Genomic DNA, 19,630 nt, shown 5'->3' with positions numbered 1-19,630 from the left:
TGCTACATATAATAGAATGAAAAGAAGTATATCACGAGCCATCTTGCCCATCGTTGCCCATCGTTGCCCATCGGTCACTTCGTTGCTCATGAAGGACATATGCACGGCACATCTAAGTGCCAAGATAATTGCCTTGAGGTTCTCTAATTGCGTTACCATTGATAGATACGAAAGTGCTCTTATCACAAGCCTTTAATCATACGTACAATTACATTTTTAAGCAGTTTTTTTGTGATTGTTACCATGAATGTTTGAGGCAGTCGAATTCATCAGGTCTTGCCCGTTGTTGCTGATAAGATAAAGGCCCCACTACCTCAGAAACCGCGGGGAACTTTCAACTTCAATCGGCCTTTGTTTACTTTGTCCATTCTCACTCTAAACCGACTGCACCATTTCACTAGATCGGCCTGTTGGAAAAAAGCTCATGGCCAAACACCAGGTGTGATGCCGAATAAAGGTGGCAGGAATCCATCAGGCCCGTGGGGCCGGCTCAAGCCCGTTGAGCAGGATCCCCTCGAGAGCATCGGCCTTCCGTCGAAAGGTGACACCAGGTGAGTTGAAATGCCCAACAAAGTCAAACCATACCAATCGTTTCCATCGAATTGATTGAAAAGAATATAAACAAGCACGACAAAGTCAAGATCAAGTTTGTTGACGTCGAATTAGTCTGCTAAATCTCAAAACGCAAGAGAGCTACTATACCATTATAGTGGACCGGTACATGACCTTTTGCTCCGACGCTGGACAACGAGACGAACTGCTTCGGAGATTCTCGTCTTTGGCACCTTCGACTTCAAACTCATCTCCAGCCCCCGCCCCGGCTACTTCTCGGAGAATCTTGCCCGCCATCAACAGTGAAACGCTCCAGAGCCCTGCCAGCACCAAAGCCCTCTCTGATGTAGTCGCCGCTCTGAGGAAACTGAGGGAGGGCATCGTCGCCACGAAACGAGCAGATGACTTTGCCGTCCAGGCCTATCTCTTCTGCATCCGACTCTCCATCCTCGTCAAGCATTTCGAATCCTATCACCCAGCCATTCTGCACTTGCTACGCTCAATCCATCCACAACATCCGCTCACGTCTGTCGAGCTACAAGAAGTGGTGGCGTATCTAGTGCTTGATGCTGCTTGTCGGCGTAGAGCGCTGGCAGAAGCCTTTGCTCTGCGGCAGAAGTATGGTTTAAGGGACTCCAAGGTAAACGCAGCGTTGACAGCATTGGCGCATGACAACTATGTATTGTTCCAAAAGGTCAAGAGAAGCGTGGATGGCCATCGGGCAAGAATTATGGAATGGGCAGAGGGCGATTTGAGAATGCACACGCTCAAGTGCTTTGGAAGAACGTATCTGTCAGTGGAATTGGATTATTTAGAGCAGGCGACGGGCTCAAAATGGGCCGACTTGAAGCAAAGTGATGGAGTTGGCTGGGACTTGGAGGGCAGCAAAGTGGTGATTCGCAAGATCAAGGCTCGCTGATAATGACAATGGCGGACTGCTCAGAAAGATGTGGGAAACGGGATATGCGCGGCGTTTGGGAAGTGTTATCTGCTAATAAAGGCCTATAGAAGCATCTGTTAAGAGACTGTGTATCTGTTGGAGTGTATCTTTTGCACCGTATCCGCCCTTGCCAGCTGTTCGCGGAGTGGCTGCAGTTGAAGCTCCGGCAACGAGCAATTCACTCGCCTTTGGCCCTTGCGTTGCCATACTCGATCATTCACTTGGATTTCATTATAGGGCCAGTAACTGCCGCCGCATCGGAATCGCAGCACTTTGGACCCCGGATTAAATACACCCAAGCAGATAAGAGGCTGCTCAAGCACGCACTTCCGCTAAAGCTAAATACTGAGCAGCACGCTTCTTCTCATCAACATCAACATCGCATTCACCTATTCCGCCTCTTCTCATTCATCAACAGCATTAAACCTGCACTCTGCCTTTGTTTGTATCACCGCCTTGTGCTACCTCTTGCTATGGCACCGGCGAAGAAGAGGGCGAGAAACGCGCAGTCTGAGGCCCAGCCATCGTCGGTGCTTCTCGCTGATTATCGCACAGCTTGGCTCCTTGCGTATGTATCTATTTCCTTGTCAGGTTTTGCGTCGTACTGATATTGTAGCCTCTCTAGGTCTGATGAGCCTTCGGTCGAAATCATCTGCAAAAACGAATCCTTCAAGGTCCACACGAACGTCCTCAAGCAGCACTCGGAATACTTTGAATCGTGCCTGAGCAAGCCATTCATGGAATCAGATGGCGTGGTGAAATTCGACGACATTGATCCTCGCTACATGGCATTCTACCTCGGTATAGCATACAGCTATTCGTCCATTGTGCCGCACACGCCGCCCGCAGCGTCCAAGAACCCCGAGGCCCGGGCACAGCGCACGCCTCTTTGCGAATTCATCGAGGTGTTCAAGCTATGTGACCGTTTTATCAGCACGCAAATGAGCGAATTCCTCCACAAGTGCATCCTGACGGGTATTGGAGATGGACATCGAGCATTGTTCCGCTCATATGCCGACAAAGACCAGCAGAAGACCCTGATGAGAGACTTTGCGGATGGATACGAGGCTCTGGAGCAAGCACACCCATTGCAGAAAACATTGGGAGAGACAATCATTGAGTATTTCGTAGAGGGCATCTCCTACGACGCCTGGGACAGCTGTATGGAGGAAGTTACCGATCGACCGAAGTTTGTGGCGCAAGTGTCCAAGGGTTTTGCGAGAAAGCTGGCGGAGGCGATGACGACGAAGACAAAGGTGAAGCGCAAGGAGCTTGCAGGTCCATGAAGCAGGGTTTGATTGGAGGTGAAGCAAGAGGATCGATCATAGGCGAGAACTGAAGCATCTACACCGGGGACATGAGCTGCGAGTTAGCAAGCATCTTCTGGGACTGCTGTATGTTTTCCCTTTCTGCTTCTTTTTATGATGATTATAGACAACAACTGCGACCTGAATCTGAGAGCGACTGGAGAGTAGCGAAACGATACCCGATATGAGCTTGGTACCTACCTCTAGCAGCTTAGAAGGGACTTTTCTGGGCCTGGAGACGGTTCGGCTAGAAGCGGAGCTGTGTAACAGTGCTACCAGACAGACAGAAATAAACAGGCATTGATCAACACGAGCTTTTAAGAGGTGAAGTAAAGAGATGATGAGAAAAGTATATTTGAACATCAGCATACGAATAGCCGCTTCGTGCGGCGTATATATGCTGTCAATCTTCTCTGTTGCTGCCCACCCAAGCTGGGCCAAAATGATCAGACGCCCAAACAAAAACGCCATCCTCCAATTCCCATTCAAATACCGAAATAGGTAGAGGGGATACAGAGGCCAAGTGTATAGTGATGCCCAGTAAGAATCAACAAAAGAAAAACCCATAAAGTATGCTCGCTCCAAGTTGCTTTGTCGTTCCCATGAAAAATGCCCTTCTCGCCACACCACACCCGCTCTAAATAATGCCTCGGATGCAATATCTCCCTTTCAATGAATGAAGAGCGATGGCGGCGTGTTTTTACCTCCTTTCATACTCTGCAACGCCCTTCTCCAAATCCTCCAGCGTCTCGCGCCCGCCATACAAATTCTCCATCATGCGCTGCCTGTCAGCAGAGGCCTGTTCGTTGGCGATGGCGCTGGAGCGGCGCTGGTCGCGTGTGATGTCGAGGTAGGTTTTGGAGGCGTAGCCGACGACGGTGATGGCGGCGGCGGTTTTGAGCCTGAAAAAAAAAGTTCATATATTAGATTTCTTCTTCAATTTTTTATTTTTTCATTTATGTCTTTTGTTTGATTTTGTTTTGTTGTTTCTTTTGGGAGCTTATGGCTGCTTACCATCGGCGGATCGGAGCTCGGCGCGGTGGTGGTCGGAGATGTGGCAAGATGGATGGGTGCACTCTGGCAGCTGTTGAGAAGCTTCGTGCCATTTTGCTCATTGTTTGTGGGGTAATGGAGGTAGATGTAGGTGTAGATTTACTACAAGTGTGTACTCAGGCGGGTCGTAGAGTTGATATGGTCTGTTGCTCTGGGGCGGAGTCCCAAGAAGAAGAGAAGAGGAGCTTCGTTTGGATAGCTAGGTAGGCAGCTAAAAGAGAAGTGTATGTATGAAGTAATTCAAGACTCAAGTAGATTAAGTAGAAAACAAACGCCACCGTCAGTTCCCCCAAGGCTACTAGGTAGGTATTTAGTATAAAACGGGGGTCAGGCAGTCAAGACCAAGACCTAGACAAATAAGGGTGGCTCAGACTGCGCCCATTTCCAAGCCTGACGAAACAATCGTCCATCATGTGTGCCCCCCTAGCAGCGCCAATCTCTTACAGTATAGAGACAAAAAGAGAGAAGAAAAAAAGGGCCCATAGTGCTACGCACTGCTGCTACGACTCTCTCCTCATGGTGTGGCCACAATCCAACCCATCCCGGCATCAGAGTCGAACCACGAGCCCCATTTGCAGCCTAGGCGGTGCATTAGCCGCGGCGTCCGATTCGACGGGAGAACGCGGGGATGGGTGGCCATGATTTGCGTGGAGGTGGGCTTGGGTTCGATTTTTAGTGGGTTTGGTGCTTTTTGCCTTGATATTGTGTCAAGGCTTTGGGTGTGTGATCCGAGGTTAGGTGTGGCATGGCTCGGCTGACCGGGTGGCAGTGGAAAAGGAGACGAGCACGTGAGGAAGAGTCTCATTTATTTCATTTTGTTTCATTTGATTAAATACGCTGCGTGTGTGGGAATGATAATAGAGATATAATATGCAGTAAGTAATTGTACTGACTGCGACTGGTTGTGGTGTCTCTGGGCTGCCGTGTAATACCGCTTGCATGTGCATCATGCATGTGTTGGCAAACATTCACTGGTATAAGCCTACTTGTACTACCTACTGCACTTTTCATTCTGAAAGAAAACATGCACTACTCATAATTCGTCTAAATCTCGGCACTTGCGTGTTTTTTTCTTTCTTTTTGTTTTACTAATTTCCGCTGCAGCAAAATAGATGCGCCCAGATGTACATGAGCAGTGCAACCATCTCGCCAGCATCGCCTGATTCCCCCTGGCCGCTGCGGCAGCAATCACGCTGTCGTTGCCTGACAGCAATGCAACATCGGAGATTCGGAATCCAAACGAGATGCTGATGATGAAAACTCTGAATGAAAAATTTACAGCCTTTTCCATTGCGTTTAATTCTAGTTTCTTTCTTTTTGTTGGATCTTGAATCGTACCACGAGAATTAAAGCCCTCTGAATGCCGTCAATTGCCGCCTCTCCGGATTTGTCCGCTCTGCGGTATCCCATACCCGCAAACAGCACGGTTTCGGGTCGCCCAAAAGTTCCCCTTACGTAGCCGAACACAGCTAGAATGCCAGGAACCAGAAGCAGGGACCAAGAGAAAAAAGAAGCAAGGAACGAGAATCTAATCTCAGGGACCCGCTGTCATGTAGATTCCCTGCAAGATCCAGATTGCCAGAATTAGGCCTAGAGATCATAATGCTACGATCAAGGAAGAGGAAAGGGAACAAAGAGATACTGTCAGTAAGTGCTACAGTATATCCAGCATCCTCTCTAAACCTCAATGCTGTGGTAAGACATCATCTTCTCCTTCATCGTCTCCATCATGTCTCTGCCGTAAGTCTCTCCACAACGGGCCCCTCGCCGCCGTCCCCACGCCGCCAACATATCCAATCTCCCTATCCAAGTCCAGTCCCTTGATCATCCCAAACGGTTTTGGTACCAGATCCGGACTCCTCACTCTCCTCCTCTCGCTCTCATCGTCACTCTCATCCTCCAGCATAGGATACTTGTCCAGCCAGTCCTGCCACGCCTCGTCGACCTGCTCGCTGCTCCTCGTCGGCTCCTTCGCAAAGCACTTCTCCCCGTCCATCAGCCAGTAATTCAGCAACACCGCCGAAAGCAGCTCGGCCACCATCCACGGCTCCTCCCACGCCCAGTTGCGTTGCCGCATGTGCCTCTCGCCATGTCGACGCCATAGTTCACTCGTTAACAGGAAGCGCATGATGCAGCTCTCCTGTGTCCATTGAGGCGGCCTCCCTGAGGATGTTTGTCCAGGTTGCTGAGGAGGTTGTAAGTGGCGATGGATCAGCATCTCGATGCGCTGGCTATCTTGCTCTGCAGCATCCAACTCAGTGACAAGATCGCGGAATCGAGGCATTGTGCTAGAGAGGGCCTCTCTTAGACGTGACTCGATTGAAAAGTCAAAGTCGTTCTTCTGGCAGACTGTCCGGAAGTCGAGATATGCCGCCCTGACTGGTGGCGAACTGACAAAGGCTTCTATCGACCTGGCCTTGAGTAACACGTCGCTCTGCTTCTCTATGGATGGCCATACCTCAGTCGTCACAAGGTAGGCAAATTCCGTCAAGATGTCCTTCACCGGGACGCCATCCTCACTCTCATCCCTATCGATGAGAATGTACCAAGGAAGATGGATGCCCGTAGTCTTGTATACGCAGCAGCAGCGCAGCAAGCAGTCGTCATTGCCACACAATCTCTCACCCGGATATGGTCTGCCGTGAGAGTATTGCTCTTGTAAACGCCTTGTTTCGTCCCTTCGATGGCGCCGAAGTGTAAGAGCCACGGGACTGGGAGGAGAGCTGGAGAAGTGAGAACTGCTGTGCGGCGATGTATCCATTTGCACAAAAAAGACGTAGTCTACCAGAAGAAGAGCAATGGGGCCATGGCCTTTCGTAATTCAAAGATACACTTCATTTTATACAGTTGTAGAGAGAACGCCACGGCTTGATAACATACAAAGGAGGCGTAGACATGGCGAGCCGCATCCGGCAGCCTACAGCTTCTGGGTTCGATAACAGTAAATCACGCATGGTCAACAATTGACGTGCACATTCATGCAAAAAGGCTGGTTTGGGAATTGTAAATAAAGCAATGAAAAGAGATTGCAGATTTGAGAGGAAGAAAGGAGTGGAGTAGTTGAAACAGGGCTGAGGTTGCTAGTGGCGAACCAAGTCCAACCGCCTCCAGAACTCTGTTTGTCACAAAACCACCAATGCTCATTGATACATGTCTCAAAGCGGAATTCACTCTTAATTTGACAATCATTAAAATCGCAAGAACGGCAAGCTGCTACCCTTGCTCCGGGTATGAAAGAAGCGTTGTGTGACCAAGTCGAATGGGACGCTCATACATTTGTCAAACTGAATCAATCAAAGAACAATAAGAGTCAAATTCATGCATTCAGCTATTTCAGCTAAGAAGACAAGAGAAAAACAATGCTCTACCACAAAAACCCCCTACACTTGCGGCTCCCACACAAACACTTGGTCATATGTGCTCCATTCCCCCTCTCCATCTCGGCCCCATCCTCCGTCACACCGTCCACATAATCAAACGTCAGCTCCTCCCCGGCAGCAATCTCCCGGATGGCAAACAGCGCCAAGTCGTGAATGTGCTTGTCCGCATGGTCGCCCACGCGTGCAAAGATGCGCAGGTTGGGATCGCACGAGTGGTTGATGAAGCGCGTCGGCCCGGACAGAAACTCGCCGTCCACCTCGAGCGGCGGGCCCTTGAGGCGCGGGTCCAGCGACTCTGGGTTGGTGAATTTGTCGAGGGCGAAGAGGTAGACGTCCTTGCGCTGGGAGATGGCCGAGGCGGCGCGACGGCGGTCGGCTTCGGCGGAGGTGATGATCTCGCCGAGGTAGCGGTCGACGAACTGGCCTTTTTTTATGGCGACTTGGGCATGGACTCCTGTATGGTTGGATCAGTCCGGTCAGCAAGATACTCTCTCTCCATTTCTCTCCCACTCTCTCTTTCCCTCTCTAAGATGGAGCAAATCGGTGTATTTGACTTACCCCATCCCCTATCCGGCGTGCGAAAGATCTGCAGTGGAATCGTTCGACCGCGTTCCACCACTCGATTGGGACAATCCCCGGAGCACGAGCAGCCAACATGGCACTCATACAGCGGCTCTTTGGAATTCAGCATCTTAGACCTTAAAAGTCCCTTCTTGGCGCCATGCGAGTGATAGGCATACACCTTCTTCTTCCCCTTGCGATGCCCGTTTGCCCTGTAGTTCTCATCCTGATATTCGTCTTCATCGGCGCTGCTATTCCCCAGGTCCTCCAAATCGGCGAGACAGTGGCAGCCCATAAATTGACAATCGCCGTCTCGCTCGCACGAGCACCCGCTGCGGAAACTATCCTCAGCCGGCTCGACGCCCTCGCCGAGCACCATGCAGTCTATGAAGCGAAAGTGAGGCGAGATGACGGCCCGGTCCAGCGCGTTGACGATGGAGACGGGGGTGTCCTTGTGCGTGGGAAAGGCGCGGAGCTGGCAAAAGTGACATGATTCTCTTTCGGCAGCGTGTTCCTAGATGGAGATTAGTTGGGGTTTTCATAAGAGTCGGACTGCATACCGGCTTGTCGTGGAAGAAGAAATGTTGCTTCGTAGCTTCCTCCATGGCTCTTATCTTAATCTTATCTTTCTTCTTGTAGGTGCTTTGTCTCCTACTTGATAAATTCACGCTCTGTGATTTCCTGTTTGCTCACGAGTTGCAGTATCCAGCCACCAACCATGACCTTGGGCTCTTGCTGATGAACGACATGTAACGCGCCGAAGATGTAGATATGGTTAATTGCGAGAAGAAAAAAGTCGAACTCGAGCTTATGCTTATTGTGTCATGAGTAATGCGTTTTGAATGTACTGATTAAATATGCATCATTGAAAAATAAGAAAGTGGTGGTGGTGAATTGACTGAGATTGATGAGCTTCATGCAAGTGGTAGCGGACTGAAGATGCTAACTGTGCGTGTTTTTTTACAGGCCGAGCCGGGACCTACCCTAGAGCTCGGTGAGCACCGCGGTGAGATATGCAAACCATTCGGTGAGCGGATCGATGGATGCAAGGCCCATGCTCGATCCACAGAAATCAAGTGGGGGAAACGAGATGAATCAATTAGCGATTTACACGTATATCTGCATCGGTGTTGATGCCTCCTTCTCTGTAACGGGCCTGCAGTCCAGATGCTGCGGCAATTTCGTATTACGGACGTATCTCAGTCGCAGTAGCAGCATCTCATTAAGCGGAGTATGACGTCCAAGGATCCACGACGTACAAACGTTTGCGGAACCTCGATACAACAGCAGTCAGATCGTATTACGCTATCAAGAGATACGAAGCATCAGAATTGTTGCTCCTCTTTTATCGCCTAGGCTATACCTAGGCTATAACCCATACGATCAATGACAGCACTAGCAGGCGGCCAATAAACGCCATCTGCCGACCTTGATCTCTCATCACACCCTCGATGGCCGGTAGTGGGCGCCATCGCTTCTGCAGGTAGGGTTCCAGCGGAGGTCTTCAGTGGGTTGGCCCGCTAGAGGATTGCGCCGTTTAGCTTTTGGAGCTCTCAACCGTGCTGCACCTGTACCCCTCACGCACGTGTTAGCAGAGCTGCAGCGGTTCTGTCTCCTCTCCAATCGGCATCGTCTCCAGCATCTTCATGATGTGTTGCTCTCTTCCTTGTCTTTTCTCACAAGCATATGCAGACGTGCGATCAAATCATAAGACACTCAATAACAACTAATTATTCCTCTCCTCTCCTCTCCTCTCCTCTCTATAAAGCACCAAGCATCAAGCATCGCATCGACAATATCAGCAATAGTGACATCCTCTTCGCCTTGTTCACTCGCATCCGCCCTTGCGTATTACCACAGCCCTGTCGAGTTCCCCCGAATCCCGGCTCTCTCACAAAAAGACTTTGGCTCGACATCCACCGCGTCTCTCTGGGTGCCATTTCCATTTCCAAACCCAAAATCTCTCGTTTCTCCCGCCACGGCCGGGAAAAAGATAGTTTCCTCCATCTCACAGCCACAAAGTTGCGCCAGTCAGCTGCGCCGCTTCGCTTCCCGACCAACCTCGAGTCTCGCCTCGCTACCAGCTCTTCCGTTGCCCACCAACCTTGTTTCTTCCCACTCGTCCACTCGTTTTAAAGCTCGAGAAACAAAAGGGAAAATCACCCGCTCCCCAACTTCGCCACCGGACAGTCTCTTTCCTTCTCTTCTTCGCCTGTTTCCATCCTTGTTCCTTTTCTATTTATTTATTCGCAGCCCGCTAGCGAAGCTGGCACCGCGAGAGACTAGCATCTGAGGCCAGATCTGGTATGGCGTTGGCCAATTCACCGTCCAGCAGCTCTTTGTGGACAAGCTGAGACCAAACAACAACTGCAACGTCTCAACAGACGGACATCATGGTGAGCCATCTAGTAGCTGTCAAGCTTCTCTCTAACACTGCACATGCTGACTCTTTGGCGCCAGGGCTGTTGTTTCTCTCGTTCCGCGGGTCCAAACTCGCCGCACCCCGGTGGCGTCCCAGATGCCTCTTCGCGCGCCGGCAATCCTCCTCTCCTGACCTTGCCCGAGGCCATCCTATCTGGGGGCTCGCAAACCGCTTCCTCGTTGCGCCGTCGTCGCCGCGATCAAGCCCATCGCGACCAGCCCCGTCGCGAACGGCCTCCTCTCGACCAACACATCAACCGCCCGCTGCGCAAGCATGAATGGACGTCCGGGCAGCGGCGATGGACCCGGCGCGAGCTTACCAAGGAGCGCGAGGAATTCTTTGAAACAAGGGTGGTTTGCAGGCCGGAGATCTGGCAGACGCTGCATGCTGCCTTGCAGGTGCTGTGGGAGGCGAACCCAGAGGATTCGCAGGACGAGGACAGTGCGCTGGCCACTGCGCAAACTATTCTCAACGCCGCCGAAATCTCGCTGCCCACCGGCGATCTCGTCAACGGTGCATACGACTCGCTGGGCAACCTGTATGCACTGCCCGAATACATAGTATCTGATCCGGACAACTTGGCGGATGACAATGACGCGGACTTCAAGGGCGATACATCCACGGCGGAGGATGAAACCGCAGGGGAAGAAGACGATGTTGACTCTGAAGAGGCCGAGAGAAGACGAGAAGAAAAGGGCAAGGGCGTGCTTGATGAGCGAGAAATGGTGACTTTGCGCGCGCGACTGAGCGAGACGGGCCAGGATATCATTATCCCTGTGACCAAGACGGACAGCGTTAGGAGCGTTGTGAAGAAGATTACAGAAATATCAGTGGTAAGTCCGGCTATGTCTGTTAATTAGCATGCCTGACGTGGTATATGTACTAAATTATCTTCTTATCTATCTAGGCCCCAACTGAAAAGAAGATTCGCCTCGCTTACATGGGAAAGATACTCAAAGAGAATGCCTCTCTAGAGGCCCAGGGATGGCAAGTCGGCCATGTCATCAACGCCCTCGTCTTTAACCGATGACACCACCGTCGTCATTTTCCACCCTTCGTTTCTTCCTTTATGAGTTCCATTTACAACATTTGCACTTGGCACTCGTTTAGTATTTACATTTTGCTTTTCTTCTTCTTACCACTTTTAATGTTTCTGGATAAATACCCCCCTTCATCTCACTTTTTACGGTACAATTCGGAGTTAATAACGGAGCATATATCAGTTTTACGATGCTAGCATGCATCTTCATTACAAGAACACTTTTTTTCTCTTTTTTTTTTTTTTTTTGTTTTTTTTTTTGTTTTTTATAAGTACCCAACATAATAAAACATTGCCTGTATATAGCGTGGCAGGTGGATAGCTTTCATCGTACAAATGAGGAACAAGATAAAGAGCTGGCTTCTACTTTATGTTCATTGCCCGTCTATTAGACAAAGCAATATTCTCAGTTACTAGTTAATTGCATTGGCAAACTATACATAACTATTGAACCTACTACCAGTATCTTGATGTCTCATAGGTAGTTAAAGTTTTACATCAAGGTGGTTCCAAGTTATACATCAAAAAGTAATAAATAAAAAAGTCTTTATACATTTATCGAGATTCAAATCGTCGCCTACTAAATCCACACAGAAGTAATCCCACCCTATTCACCGCGGCATCTTTATTCGTCACGTCCTCCTTTTTGTTCACGGTCATCAAGACTCCGTTCCCAGATTCTCCTTTTTCCTTGTTGAAAATGATAAGTGTAGAAGAAAATAAACATGCCACCGTCTTATATCTACCTGATTCTACAAACAAAGGCAAAAAGGAAGATTAACATCTCCCACGAAAGTACGCGAAACAAAGTATGAAAAAAAGGGGGATTCGTAAAATTATCTAATTTTTTTGTGTAGTCTTTTTAAAAAAAAGTTTCCTCTTCCTTTCGACTAGGTCTAAGCGGCCGAGCCAATCTTATTAAGACCCTTTAGTGAGCCCAAACTAAGGGCCAGGCCTTGTGATCTGCTCCTTATCCGCACGAAACCTGTGATGGGGCCGTCCTCTCCCTCCTTTTCGATGCTCAAGTTGGCCAAAGCATCCTCACCTGCGGGAATAGTGTTAGCAACAAGTTATTTTAGGAATTTGTCAATGGGTATTGCAGCCAGAGTTTGTACTTACCGAATACACTGCGAGCGTACAAGTTTGCGCTCAAAAATTGGCAGTCTCCCTTGAGACTGGCCTCGGGCGTCAGGCAGTTCATATTTGTGCATGCCATGAGCTGATCCAGGAACTCGCGTAGTGACTTGGCCTTGGAGTTGATGTTGACCTTGTTCTCCCACTCAAACTCTGTCCACATTGTTCGGAACTGAGTCTCAGTGCATGTGGCAGGCTGGATGTAGTCCATGATATCGACGTGCAGGTCGTTCAGAATAACCACATTGGTGTCGGTTGAGTGAGCGCCATCGTATACGACGTTACCAAAGATGACACCAGTGTCGGTTGAGGAGACCTTGATGGTGCACTGGACGTTGTGGAAGTCGTGAGGTCCCAGGTTTTGTGTCGTCGGCCGCTCAACGACCTTGAGGTCACCCAGAGTTGCAAACTCGACTGACAAGTTCTGAAGGGTGTCGGTGGTCTGGTTGACCAGTAGCACATCCAGAATGATGTCAAATTGGTGCACCTTGACGTACGCCTCGGCATATACAGGATCAGAGAAACCGGTCAACTGCACAACACGGCTGAGCTTGGATGTGAGATCTTCGGCACCTCCTTCGCCGCCAGTTGCCCTTTCCAGGTCCATCTCGATTTCGTCCAAGCCTTCGGTGGCGTTCTTCTTTGACAGTTGGCGGATGGGAATGATGTCGTCGACCTGAATAGCAGTCTTGGCCTTTTCGTGGGCCTCTTGAGCTGCGCGCTTGGACTCCTCGACTTGTACCATTGCGCGGAATGCCTTGCGTGTGTCGTCGAGCCAGACCGCTTCCAGCTCCTTCTTCTCGTTGAATTCCGCCAGTGAGCGAACACAAGCCATGATTCGATCAACAGAGTCTTCATCAATAGGAGCCTTGACAAACTGAGACTGTCCAGCACGGATGATTGAGATCATGATGAGCATAGCCTCGGCCTTCAGGGCGTTGGTGCGTGCCTTTTCCGCTGAGATCTCGGCGTGGCGCATCACAAGCTTCACCAGTGTTGAAGACAAAACTGTCGATAGGTAGTAATCACCATCGAGGATAAGCTGTCGCAGGGGTGGCTTCTGGGCGGCCTTGACAGCTTCCAGCTTGGCAGCGGCGGATGACTGGCTGGTGAGCGCAGTCTCGGTCGCATAAGTACCGTCGGCGAGCACCTTTCGGGAGCCAGTTGGCGCAGCGGGCTTTGAGCTACCGTTAGTCTGCTCTTCATTCTTCTCATCGCTATCCTGCTCTTCCAACAGCCTCTGCTCCGATGCGACAATGGGGATCTCTCCCAGGCTGGCTCGAATTCCCTTCCAAGCGTCCCGAATATCCTTCTCCTCCAGGGAATACTCTCCAATAATCCAAAGGATACCGCGGTAAACCTTTCCGGCTCGCACTTCGCTGAGAGTTGAAACAAGACGACGAACAATGGTAGGTCGAAGCTCAGGGAACTTCTCGACAACCTCCTTGACGAAGTTGATTACGTCGACGGCAGACGTGTTCTTGAAATCGGCGATAAAGTCCATGAGAAGCTCCACCACGCTGGCGGCAACCTCTGAGAACTTGATGGCGCACTGATGGATAGTGTGGATAAGGAGAGATCGATATTCGGTGTTCTTCTCATACTCTTGGTCAACAGTCTTGGAAAGTTCCTTCTTCAGCAGAAGTACAACCTCCTCGACGTTCTTGCTGGAGACCATCGACAGGGAGAGCTCGAGTGCCTTTTTGCGGACATCAATATCTGTGCTGCTGAGGACCCGTAGAATCTCCATAACTAGGTCGTCTAGGACGCCTTCATTCTTCTGGCGCAATTGGTCCACTCGGTCGAGGACAATCAGTTTAACGTTGTTGTCGGCCTCCTTGATGCTCAGTTCGATAAACTTGGATGCTGCAGCCTTGACGGCAACAGGGTTGTTTGTCAAGGCAGTCAGCGATGAAGCCGCCTCATAGACGACAGTAGATGCGCCGGCCTCCAAGAGGTCGAAAATCAATCTCAGGTATCGAGCCTGTTCCTATTAGCTTAAGAGAACTCCCAGTAGCCACAATTGATACCACGGGGCGAATCCATACCTTGTTCTGAGAGTTCTGAACAGCGTCCTTGCGGATGAACTCCAGTTCGACCAACTGCAACAATTCCTCAGCGTTGGGGATTCCATCAAAGACAGAGCTGAGATATAGAAGGGCGGCGTCGTGGTTGATGCTGGCGAGCGCTGCGAAAGCATTCCTCTTGCAGGTGGCATCCGTCTCAGTCTCCAAAAAGGTTGCAATCAACTCTGCGGCATCGGGAATGAGAGAGGGCGAATGCTGGTGGATGGATGCAACGGCAAAGACTGCGTTCTTCCTGACGTAGGCGTGTCGGTGCTCGAGGCAGGATCGTGCTGAAGAGAGAAGAGGCTCAATGAGTTCGGCCTCTCTGAGCTTGCAGAGGAATCGCAGTGTGTTTCCACGGATGTACTCGTTGGGGTGTTGCAGATCGTTTCGGATGCCATTGCTTCATAATGGTCAGTCGACTGGGGCTCTATTGGATAGAAGAAGTGTCAATGGCATGAACCGGGCCAACTAACCAGACTAGAATCATTTCCTGCTTCAGCTTTCCGGCTGCGTCAAGCTTCGGGCATATCTCATAGTAGAAGTAGAGGAGCTTCTTGAGCGGCTTGTACTTGGAGGGCATGACGAATCGGATGATGTGCATGAGGAGTGAGGGCATCGGGTCGCCGTTGAGCATAATGGTCAGGATACGCTTCATGGTGTCGACCTTGCTCTCGTCAGTACCCTTCTCCAACTGCATGCGCAGGTCAGAGAGCGAGGGCACGTCCGAGGCATTGTCCTGGTGCACCAGGCTGTAGGCGTTTTCCAGGAATCCAGACATGGTGGCTGATTTTGAGTCTGTAGATCAAAGAGAGAAGAGTCGAAAAGGCTGGGAGCAATTGAGCGATTCGGCCCAGCAGGATCGTTGCGTCGAGGCAGCGGCGGTGGGGGAGGGATAAGGGGCCTTAGAGCGAGGTGGGAGGGCGAGCTTCGAGAGTTGCAGAAGACCGAGAGCTCACCAGAGCCATGTGCCAGAGAGTCGTCGCGGCGCCAATTCCAGGGCTCGAGCTGCCAGAGTCGCCAGGAGGGGTCGGCAAAGCTGGCGGGCGTCTGCGAAGTTGATGCGTTGCTGCTTGGGCGGCTTCAGACAATCTGGCTCTTTACTGGCGATGGCTCACTGGTACAGGTGGCACCAAGCAGCAGTCGAGGCCGAACGTGGGGTCTCACGTGATGCGAGCTGTGCTAGCACTGCCTAGCAGCAGCACCTACAGCCACTGTGAGAGCGCGCTATCGACTCACCGCATTTATTTCTGCCGTGCCCCACCATCCAGTGACGCTGGAGCTCACTCGCAGCCTTGCGACAGACTGAGCCTAGGAACAACTTGAAGGGACAGCAGCAGCAATCATGACGGCGCCAAACGACCAGTTCTACATCCGTTACTAGTAAGAGACCACATGTTACGCACTTGTGACTCTTGAGTGTTTCAGTTACTGATTTAAACTTAGCTCCGGACACATGGGCCGGTTTGGCCACGAGTTTTTAGGTACGAGACGGACGCCAGCAGCCTTCCACCTTTGGACGCCTGGCTGCAATTCGTCGATTCTCAGCTTTGATGCTTACACGGGAATACAGAATTCGACTTTCGTGTCGTTGGAGATGGGCGCAGCGCGGTCGCCAGATATGCAAACAACTCAAACTACAGAAACGACAGTCTGATTCGGAAAGAAAGTATGGACGCAATGTGCCCCAGAGTCGCATTCTATTTGGCGCCAACATCATGATAATAGCGTGCTGATACGTGAAAAAAATAGTGTGCGTGAGCTCTGCAGTCATCGAAGAGATCAAGCGGATTGTGAAGCAAAGCGAAATAATAAAAGAAGACGACTCCAAATGGCCGCAAAAGAACAAGGACGGCCGACAGGAGCTGGAAATCCGGCTGGGAAGTGACCACATTTCATTCGAGGTTTGTCTTTGATGATGGCAAATTGTTATAGTACGAGACTAACTCCTCGATAGACGGCCAAGATTGGATCATTGGTCGACGTGACCGAATCAGCAGACCCCGAAGGCCTCAGAGTCTTTTACTACCTTGTGCAAGACCTCAAAGCGCTCGTCTTCAGTCTGATAGCGCTCCATTTCAAGGTCAAGCCCATCTGAGTCGATTCTGGGAAACGGCAGAGAAACAAGCACAAGTTATGATACCAGTTCAACCTCGAAGAGGCGGTGGATATACGCACGACTGTGCGGTGCGTGGTGGATTCAATCCGGGTCTAGGCTGGCGTATGGGGAAATTCGAATACAAAAATCGGCTCACTTGATCTTTAGCAGCGGTTTGGTATAGCCTTGGGACGCGAGATGATGATAATGCTGTGGATTAACATCGAATGTTTACTTACATAGAATACAATTTAAATGGACACTCAATCACATTCTTTTGGATCTTGATCTTACATGTGTGGCCAGGAGCCGTCATGTCTTGGGGGGCTGCCGTCTTTTTTTCTCTCTTGCCGAATCCAGACTCGGCTCCGTAAAACCGGTAAGCGGCGTGCATGTGATAGAACGTCGGATGCATGCTGATATTCCATGACACGAGAACAGCACGTTTTGTGCTCTATTATGTGCTGGATTATGGGACGGTTTAATCAATCAGTCCGCTGCTTTATCTCGATCAAGCCATGGAGCATGATCTGATACACGGAATGCGTGTTCAACGCCGAGTGGGACCTGGGCTGCATCTTATCCCGCGACGATCCACATTGCGGTGGCTACCAGCAGTAGCATGTACTTAGCAGCACGTACTAAGACATTGTGTATCACCACATAAACGAGAGTCAAAGGGTCTGCCGCAATCCAGGGGGATTTGCAAGAGGCAGACATTTTAGTTTCGTTTTGTCTCGCTTCGGAATACTACCACTGATAGCCAACGCCTGTCGGTGTTAGTGGTAGCAGATCTTCGCAACGTCTAGTATATAAGAGCATGAAGTCTTTGATCAATACCGGGTTACAAACCGCATAACAAACTGTATAGAATCCAGAAGTAGAGCAATACTGATATTTCTTACTGCGTAATAAAACCTATGGCAGCACTGTATTCAGCAACAACCGCCTTCATGTACTGTAATCTTTCAACAGCCTCGCCCGGTCAAGTCGTCCCGCTAGCGTCTGCCGTCTCCGCAAATCTCCATCTCACCTCTTGCCAAGGTTCCGTGCACTTGTCCATTGCAAGACGTGGAATCATTCCCAGGCCATTGAAGACGCCTAGACGCCTACTTCATTACTCAATTCTTCCTGTGGCCTCCAAATTCGAAACAAAGTGATGATTTTTTCTTTCCAGTGGATCAGCCTGCTTTACACTCGGTCCCCCAAACTCATATATGCAGCTGCGCCGTGCCGTTGTCATTGGGCAGTGGTATCGCCGTACCGCTACCTGCATCTAGCCCACCCGGCAGCAGCGCTATAAAGTGGGCGCGCCTTAGCGGTGCTGTCGTCCGAAATATACAGGGAATCAAGCCCAAACTTTGCCTCCCGAGCAAACGCCATCCTCATCGTCCTGGCCGTGTGGCTTTTTCGCATTCTTTGCCATCGCCATCCTCCGCTGTTCATCACCGCCAGCACGTGCCATTGCGAGATGCACGCTGCGTCTCATCCCTGAAGAGTCTCTTCCCCAGCGTCGCGGGCCGCCTTACCGCTGCTGGACCCGTTGCCATCACCGCCAAGTCCTTAACTGCATCGCAACTCGATCCGCTGTCGGCCAGAGCCAGCCTCTCCGCCCAAACTCGTCACCGCGGCTCAAACGCCAAACGAACACTGAGCAACGAACACTAGGATTCGTTTAACTTTTTCTCTACTATTTTTTTCTGATCGCGTTTCTTATCTACTGCGCTCTTGCCTGTCGTCACTTCCCTCCACCAGCCTTGCCTGCCACAGCCAGACTCGGGTCTTGCTATCCAGCAAAGCTGCAACAATGCCGACTCCATCCTCCAATCCGCCTCCTGATCAATCCTCGCCGCCCCCCTACAGCTTCTCGACATGTCCTGAAGACCAACCACATCCCTCGCGATCTGCTCGTCCGACACAAGACGCCACGCGACCGACGTCCGACACAGAAGCCACCCAGAGCTCGCCGACAAGCATTGCATCTCCTACAGCCCAGTCGTCGGCGACTTCTCATGACGATCTTGCAACAGAAGAGTCAACATTGATAGACGGCCAAGCATCTGCTGAGGCTTCGCCCATGGATACTTCAGCTTCTCTGCGACCGCTGTCTAGCGGGACGGTTGCGACCTCTCCCACATCGAGTGAAAGAGATGATGACCTCAAACACCAGGGAGGCAACTCCGGCGATCGCTTAAGCCGAGAATCATCCACACTGTCGGGAACTCTGCAAGTCGAGAACTCGGAGTCGTATCAGCGTGAGCCCGACTCATTGGAATGGCTCGAGCAGGAAGATGAATACGATGCTCCGCCCATGCCATCGGACTGCACGTATATAAGAGTAAGAATATATTCGCTGTTAGAGTGCATCTAGCCTGCTCACACTGTACGCAGAACATCCCCGTCTCTGCGTCATCCTTCCTCCGACCTGGGAGCAAGTTCCGCGGCACACAGCAATCCGAAAGACAGGTCTACGACGTCCAGGTCGAGATCAAGCATGTTGACCTGCGCGAATCCTTCCTCTGCGGCTACTTGCGCATCCAAGGTTTGTCGCTCCAATTCGGCACAAGTCTCGAGTTGCGTCATAGCTAACCAGCCTGGCCCTCTTCGGATAGGCCTGACCGAGGACCACCCAACACTGACCACCTATTTCGAGGGAGAAATCATCGGCACAAAGTACAATTTCTTCACCAAGCATGACGACTGGGGCGCAAACTACAAAGTGGACATTAGCCACTGGTCCAAGTTTGGCGCTTTCCGGCCATACCAGAAGATAGCCCGCAAGGGGCCCGTCACCATCACGGACCTGGCACAAAGAGATCACATTTTCATGCGATGGAAGGAGCACTTTTTGGTTCCAGACCACCGAGTTCGAACAATAATTGGGGCCTCTTTTGAAGGCTTCTATTACATCTGTTTCAACCAAGTCAAGGGAGAAATAAGTGGAATCTATTTTCATTCCAAGAGCGAAAAGTAAGCCACTACCGTCCACATCGTCCAACCCGCCGCTAAATGCACGTGGAGACTAACAAGCTCGTGCCCAGGTTCCAACAGCTGGAGTTGAAGCATGTCCCTGACCGG

The 19,630-nt window shown here is 50.8% G+C and overlaps 7 protein-coding genes across 7 annotated transcripts; 4 read left to right on the top strand and 3 right to left on the bottom strand.

Annotated features, from left to right (window-relative positions):
• Nucleotides 1-444: 444 nt before the first annotated feature.
• TGAM01_v203362 (hypothetical protein) lies at nt 445-1,471 on the top strand (the record flags this gene model as incomplete). Its single annotated transcript, XM_018801311.1, has 2 exons — nt 445-551; nt 667-1,471. 2 exons carry the CDS (start codon nt 445-447, stop codon nt 1,469-1,471), a joined length of 912 nt encoding a protein of 303 aa, XP_018665582.1.
• A 2,028-nt stretch (nt 1,472-3,499) lies between these two features.
• TGAM01_v203361 (hypothetical protein) lies at nt 3,500-3,914 on the bottom strand (the record flags this gene model as incomplete). The annotated part of the gene is made up of 2 exons (XM_018801313.2): nt 3,500-3,701; nt 3,814-3,914. 2 exons carry the CDS (start codon nt 3,912-3,914, stop codon nt 3,500-3,502), a joined length of 303 nt encoding a protein of 100 aa, XP_018665584.2.
• A 3,302-nt stretch (nt 3,915-7,216) lies between these two features.
• Nucleotides 7,217-8,398, bottom strand: TGAM01_v203360 (histone-lysine N-methyltransferase, H3 lysine-9 specific dim-5; the record flags this gene model as incomplete). The annotated part of the gene is made up of 2 exons (XM_024549190.1): nt 7,217-7,651; nt 8,354-8,398. 2 exons carry the CDS (start codon nt 8,396-8,398, stop codon nt 7,217-7,219), a joined length of 480 nt encoding a protein of 159 aa, XP_024406028.1.
• Nucleotides 8,399-10,186: 1,788 nt separating this feature from the next.
• Nucleotides 10,187-11,245, top strand: TGAM01_v203359 (hypothetical protein; the record flags this gene model as incomplete). The annotated part of the gene is made up of 3 exons (XM_018801315.1): nt 10,187-10,189; nt 10,254-11,048; nt 11,123-11,245. 3 exons carry the CDS (start codon nt 10,187-10,189, stop codon nt 11,243-11,245), a joined length of 921 nt encoding a protein of 306 aa, XP_018665586.1.
• A 905-nt stretch (nt 11,246-12,150) lies between these two features.
• TGAM01_v203358 (coatomer subunit beta) lies at nt 12,151-15,235 on the bottom strand (the record flags this gene model as incomplete). The annotated part of the gene is made up of 4 exons (XM_018801316.1): nt 12,151-12,299; nt 12,374-14,378; nt 14,437-14,857; nt 14,931-15,235. 4 exons carry the CDS (start codon nt 15,233-15,235, stop codon nt 12,151-12,153), a joined length of 2,880 nt encoding a protein of 959 aa, XP_018665587.1.
• A 564-nt stretch (nt 15,236-15,799) lies between these two features.
• Nucleotides 15,800-16,552, top strand: TGAM01_v203357 (mago nashi; the record flags this gene model as incomplete). The annotated part of the gene is made up of 5 exons (XM_018801317.1): nt 15,800-15,837; nt 15,901-15,938; nt 16,028-16,123; nt 16,207-16,358; nt 16,412-16,552. The coding sequence occupies 5 exons, from the start codon at nt 15,800-15,802 to the stop codon at nt 16,550-16,552; spliced, it is 465 nt and encodes a 154-aa protein (XP_018665588.1).
• A 1,807-nt stretch (nt 16,553-18,359) lies between these two features.
• Nucleotides 18,360-19,526, top strand: TGAM01_v203356 (hypothetical protein; the record flags this gene model as incomplete). The annotated part of the gene is made up of 3 exons (XM_024549189.1): nt 18,360-18,890; nt 18,944-19,094; nt 19,138-19,526. 3 exons carry the CDS (start codon nt 18,360-18,362, stop codon nt 19,524-19,526), a joined length of 1,071 nt encoding a protein of 356 aa, XP_024406027.1.
• Between the last annotated feature and the right edge of the window lie 104 nt (nt 19,527-19,630).

Source organism: Trichoderma gamsii, assembly GCF_001481775.2.
Source record: "Trichoderma gamsii strain T6085 chromosome Unknown Scaffold_9.2, whole genome shotgun sequence".
NCBI lineage: Eukaryota > Fungi > Ascomycota > Sordariomycetes > Hypocreales > Hypocreaceae > Trichoderma > Trichoderma gamsii.
The sequence above is the reverse complement of the archived record's forward strand: the minus strand, read 5'-3'. Positions and strand labels throughout refer to the sequence as shown.